General features: G+C 43.4%; 1 protein-coding gene across 17 annotated transcripts in view; it reads right to left on the reverse strand.

Moving 5' to 3' along the window:
- The window catches only part of c2cd5 (C2 calcium dependent domain containing 5), a 28,101-nt gene extending 22,101 nt beyond the window's left edge, over positions 1 to 6,000 (reverse strand). For 4 of the 17 annotated variants that reach the window (XM_050072811.1, XM_050072797.1, XM_050072801.1 and 1 more), the window contains exons 1-8: positions 5,631 to 5,996; positions 5,044 to 5,152; positions 4,796 to 4,882; positions 4,468 to 4,639; positions 4,266 to 4,361; positions 3,729 to 3,884; positions 3,378 to 3,615; positions 646 to 806 (exon numbers count right to left, since the gene is read on the reverse strand). In XM_050072811.1, the coding sequence (XP_049928768.1) occupies positions 646 to 806; positions 3,378 to 3,615; positions 3,729 to 3,884; positions 4,266 to 4,361; positions 4,468 to 4,639; positions 4,796 to 4,882; positions 5,044 to 5,133 (1,000 nt within the window). In that variant the 5' untranslated portion in view covers positions 5,134 to 5,152; positions 5,631 to 5,996. Of the gene's footprint in view, positions 1 to 645; positions 807 to 1,499; positions 1,616 to 3,377; positions 3,616 to 3,728; positions 3,885 to 4,265; positions 4,362 to 4,467; positions 4,640 to 4,795; positions 4,883 to 5,043; positions 5,153 to 5,630 lie in introns of all 17 variants that reach the window. The other 13 variants (XM_050072808.1, XM_050072810.1, XM_050072806.1 and 10 more) reach the window with 10 other exon arrangements.

Consider the following 6,000-nt stretch of genomic DNA (forward strand, 5'->3'; position numbering starts at 1 on the left):
TATATAAGAGAGAAGGGGAAATATGAAAAAGAAAAGTAGAGGAGTGAGAACAAGGAGGAGTGAGGTTGGCTTGGAGGACTGCTGGTCCCTTCCTGAGGGGTCAGGAGAGCTGCTCTGGTTAAGAAGGTTTTTCAGGCTTTAAAGTGTTTATACCTGAACTGCGTTAAAATGTGCACAAGTTATCTTGGGGGCAGAGTTTGACTAAACTTACCTTTTCTTCAATGATTAACCATAATGGCTGCTAATGAAGAACTGACCTTAGATCGACAACAGCCCCTCATGAGACACAATGCTTCTATTACAGAAAGCAACAACAGGGGCAAAACTAATACAGAGATCTGGTGTGTCTTCACACAATTAGCCATGTTTTGTACAAACTAAATTTAAATATCTTTTTTCCTACAATGGGAAAAAAGAAGACACACCAGGCCACTGAGGACAACAGGGAGGATGGGACATGGCATAACAAATATTTAGAATAGCATTTACGATAAAACAATGTTAAACTCAACCATGAAAAAATGTAAAAAATATATTTAAAAAAAATAAATAAATAAAAAACCACCACCAGAGTAGCACCACAATGAGGTGAGGGAGAAGGGAGGGGTGAGAGTGGGAGAGGTGGAGGGGGCCAAGTGTTCTTACCCGTCTTGGGCGTCAAACTGAGGTCTGTGTCTGATGATGAGGACTGGCGGCTGCATGGCTTGGAGGGAGAGAAGGGGGGAGGAGAGGAGGAGGTGGTGGGAAGGGCTCTGAAAGGGGTTGGCGGGCCGGAGGACGAGATCAGGTCCTCACCAAATACCGGCCTGCCAGGAGAACATGACACACACACACACACCCCCACATCAGTCACCACCTCACCCTCTGAGCGTGTGTGTGTGTGTGTAAATATATGGGAGTGGGTCAGTGTTTCCATTAAGTGGGAAGGTGCCTGTTTTAAAGTGTGATATGTTTGCTTTGGGTGAGGTGTGTTTGAGGTGCTACGATGGCAGGAGAACAAAAAAAGCAAGCGTGAAAAGCAAAAATTAGATAAACACAAATGAAATGCACACACACACGCACACAATAAACTAAGGAAAGCAACATGGCAAAACACAAGAAGGTCAAATTCAACAGAGGATGACGAGCTGAAGCATGTGTCCCAGGAGAGTGGAAAAAAAGGTCAGGTGACTGTAGAGAGATCACAGGCCCTTGCAGAAGGATGCAACTGGGAACCTGACTGCCCACACTCTATCACTGGAAAACGATGTGACAGGTGGAGGGATTTGAGGCTAGTATCAACATTTGGACTTTCTCTGACAGACATACAAGGGTCTGCCTTCCTTCTTTGTCTCGATGCCTCTGTCTACACAAAGGCTTTCTTGCTACTATGTGGCCGTCAACCTCCCAGACTACAGCAAAAATATATTCATTTTTCTCTTTCTATATATAAACTTCTCTTTGCATTTCAAACTTCGTCTCTTCCTGTTGTAGCTATTTCCTTCCCTGCCTCTGCGTACCAGTGAAGATGAGTGTGGGAACAGAGACAGAGAAGTTCTGGGACAGTCTCTGGGAGCTGCAGGCCGAATGCACTGGGCTGTTGTGGGTGGAGCGGCATCCGTGGGCAAGGGGAGACCTGGGCCAATCAGCACGTAGAGGGAGGAAGACAGAGGATCGATTTGGACACAAGCAGTGAGAAACGTCCCAATCCGAATGTAGCCAGAGAGCCAGAGAGGGAGAAAGAGACGCACACAAGAACCAACACCACAACATTGCAATAGAGTGTAAAAGGAGACAAAAAAGAAAAAGAAGTTTTTTACTCCCTCTCTATGCTCCGGTTATTCCTTTTAAAGCCGTGTGAAAGCAGCAGGAAACTCATGCATAGCTCTCAGCTAAAGATCTCACACAGACATGCACAACAGGGAGGCAAACACGACAGAAAAATGTGACAAAGGACCCAATCTCTGAACCCAGCAGCTATCGATATCTAGCCACTAGGGGCAAAACTACAGCTGGGTGACATGGAGAAAATCCAGTGTCATCATATTTTATTGGTGCTTTCACAAAATATTCACAAACAATCATCAATAATGTGGATATAATGACTAAGTAAGTAAAGGCAAACAATAAAACAACTAGAACAGTCTGGTAAGTTCACTTTACTGTAATGCAGCATTTAAAACCAGGAAAACTTAACACGTGCAATATTTCAATAATCAAAATCTACAACAATATCTACTCTCATATCACAATAGCAATATACTGCCCAGTCCGAGCCAATGGATATCAGGATAACAGATATCCAGGCCAAAACTACGTCTTCTGTGTGCTGGGTTATTTTTGTTTACAGTCCATTTAGAAAATTGAGACTCAAGAATGGAGTTGGAGTTAACAGATGACTTCTCTCTATTAAAAGATATCTGCATATGAATGTAGATTAATTATAAAATAAGCTGATGTAAAGCTAAATTGTTGTCAGACCATAGCCAATGTGATCCTCCTCTTTTGCTCTAGTACAAATTGTTTACCCGCATGCAGCCAAAGCCCATTGAAATGTGATTTGTCAATACCACTCAGACAACAAGAGGAAGCCATAACACTTCCTATACAAAATTCTTCCCCTGTTGCATTGATTCTGCATTCATATGCCGATATTTGTTTATGGAGATTTAAAAGGCCCAAACAGGCACAGGGACAAACTAACCTGTAGAAACACTTTTAAAATGTCTCTAAACAACCACCATCGACAGAAAGTTGTGGAGCAGGTGGAACTATTACACAATCACTAAAAGTTGTTCACATCCCTGAAACACACAATCTCACACGCACTGATGCACAGATACAGTATATAAATGCAAAAAAGAGGCACACATGCACTCAGCTATAGTTATGCCTACAGCAATTGGATGAAATCACAAGCTAACCACTCAATAGCCAGGGTGAGGACACAGAACAAAGTGAAGTTGCACATTGTTAGAGGCTGAGCAAAACACGTGTGATACTCACTAAAAGACGCAGCGCTAGAACATGCAGAGGCAGAGCAGAAAGCCATGCAAGAGCGGTCTAAAAGAGCAGACAAGGGAGGAGGGGGGTTGAGGATGGCTGTGTGTGTACTGTACATGTGTGTGTCTCAGGATATGTTGTGTGCTGTTAGTTTCATGATGCAATACACATGACACAATAGACACAAACTACAGAGGGGAATCAAAGATTCTGAGACACACACAGGAGTAACTGCTAGACTATACACAGGCTAACATCCAGTACATTTGTCCACACGCTCTCCCCTCTCATGCACACACTGCTCATCTCTCCTCAGTCTCACAAACTAGATTTGCAGTGAAACTTGCACATAAAAAGAGCCAGAGTCCATGCTTGTGTTGTTGGTTCATACTCACTCCTTTCCATCCTTAGAAGGGGAATTGCAGGCATTGGAGGCAGGGGCTGTGTTAGGGTGAACATGCGTGTTGGTGCCGGGGGCACTTCCGGAGCTGAGTTTGTCCAGTGTGCAGGCAGTACCTATGGCCCGGACCACCAAGCCAGACTCTCCCTCCAGGTCAAAACACTGCAGGTAACCCACCACAGCATTCCCACCCATCTCCAGTACCTTAAGCCCTATTTTCCTCTGCAGCTCTCCTAAAGTGGGAATAACACACAGCCACATTAACAAGAAAGAGGGCGAACAGGGAGGAACAAATTCCACCTCCGCCACACCAACATGAAAAGGGGATCACTGGGAATTTTCTTACCAGACATAAGAGAGATGAGTCTTTGACGGGCCTCATTAGAAGCCCGAGGAGTTCTTATACGGTCGATCCACTGGTACTCTGGATCTTCATTCACCACAAGTTCCTCCACAAACCCGTGCACCATCACTGCTCTGTAGCACCGTGGAATGGATGTGGCTAGGATACACAATGAGACAAACACCACATAGAGTAAATGGATTTTAGAATAAATGGGAAACTTCTTTACAGTCGTCATTCCCCTTTTAGCACATATTCTTAAGTGCCAATTCTTTATTTAAAAATACACTGTTAACACTGATGCAGTTTGTAATTTTACTAATCTTGGAAATGACACATTTTTTGCTGGTGCACTCATTATTAACACTGAATGAACTTTGTGCCTAAAATATCATAATTATAATGTCCTCAAATGAAACATCCTCTCAGGTAACTGCCCTTTATACTGTCAGTCAACATTTTATACACGCAAAGTTTGTCTTATTATGTATTTTTAAATTGTAACAAACAATTGTGAAGAAAAAAACAAGTCAGACATACTACAGAAGAACTTGACCCCGCAGGATGACTGTCTGAAGCGGTTCAAATCGTTGAAAAGCTCCACTTTGACGAGGACATTGATCTCCCCTCGGATACCTTAAGACAAAAATAAAGAGATATATACAATATAATAAGGAAAAGGAATAGTTCATAAGAGAAAAAACTGTGCAATTATCATGGTCAGATTGGCCTATTTTTGTACCGTGGATTGTATCATAGATGGGAAACCAGCCAGAGATGACAGAGGCAGCCTCACTGCACAGCAGCGGGTCAATATCAATGTAAACTTTCCCTATGGCATCGTTAGCACTGTAAGTGTCGTGGTCCAACACTGTGACCTGCAATGGCTCATCCTGCAAGTCCTCATCGTCAACCTACACAGTGATAGGAAAGGGAAGGATGACAGAAGGGAGCAGAGATGAGAGGATAGGAATGCTGAAACTTATTGCAATTCATCCACATTGTGTGATGTGTTAAAATAATAATACCACAGGCTGTGATGTTTAAAGAGAAGCTCACAGGCCTTTTACCTCAAATTTGAACCACTCGGAGTTCCACTGAGGATTGAGGGATTTGGGACAGACATCGGTTTTGAAAGTTGTGTTTCCAAACTTAACCTGGGAAATAAAAGGCACAAGACACATCTTTTAATGCCTCAATCACTATTAGCAATGATGATGCACCAACTGTATTGAAATGCAAAACATGAGCTGTTATCACAGATGTGAATGGTTTCAGTAAAGGAAAAAACAAGTCTTGGTCCTCAAGCTTCACTCACCTCTACAAAAGCATCAGTAAGATCACTGGCTCTGTCCATCACAGGCAAGTGGCGACCTGCCACAATTTTGGCCTTCAGTTTCCCAGGCATGATTCACTTTTAAGTTGATCTGTGTACAAATATTATTAGTGATAAACGCATCAATGGCTTTTCAACTGACACCTGCAGTAATCCACGCTGCTGTCACAACAGTGTAAACTGAACAGGGGGCCACTTAACTACATGGACATATGTTGTTGACAGTGTGGAGAGCCTCTTCCACTATGTAACTTACATGTTTATTTGCTAATTAGCTAGCTTCCCCCAGCTAAACTAGAATGCAACGCCCCTAGCTTAGCTCTAAATACCTTATCGACTTGGTACAAAGTTATCGTCTGTGAACACGACAGCAACTGTCAGTTAGCTAGATTATGTTAGCAGAGCAAAGCTAGCAAGAAAAGCCACTTAGGTTAACTGCATTGCAGTCAATCCCCTTAGCGCCAACGTTACCTGATCGGCCATGTTTTTACACACGTACTGCAGAGCCAACAACTATGTAACAACTATATTACATTGTTAACTGCCAGTGCAAACAGTATCGTCCTTACCAGTGCTACAATATCAACAAACAGCTGTCAAAGCGGCGGTGGGCTCGTTTTACTCGGACATTTTTACTGTTGACAGCCCACAGCTCGTCTGACCTCCGTGTATCTCCCATAACACGAGACGTTCAGTTCCCAGTACAGCAGGCAGGAAAGTGTCGTACAAGGTAGAAATATTTATCAGCTGGTATTACGGCTAGATAGAAACAGCTGCACGGGTGACGGGTGACGGGTGACGCTACAACCGACTTATCATTTGCAACACATATCTCTGGTTAGCGCGCGGAGCTAACGGCTAGCTTCAGCTTGATACGGATACAGCTCGTGATGAATGAGTTTTCATAGCGTGTGCTGCCTTCAGGTACACCTCGTACAC

The sequence above is a fragment of the Epinephelus moara genome, chromosome 20 (genome assembly GCF_006386435.1).
Source record: "Epinephelus moara isolate mb chromosome 20, YSFRI_EMoa_1.0, whole genome shotgun sequence".
Lineage (NCBI taxonomy): Eukaryota > Metazoa > Chordata > Actinopteri > Perciformes > Serranidae > Epinephelus > Epinephelus moara.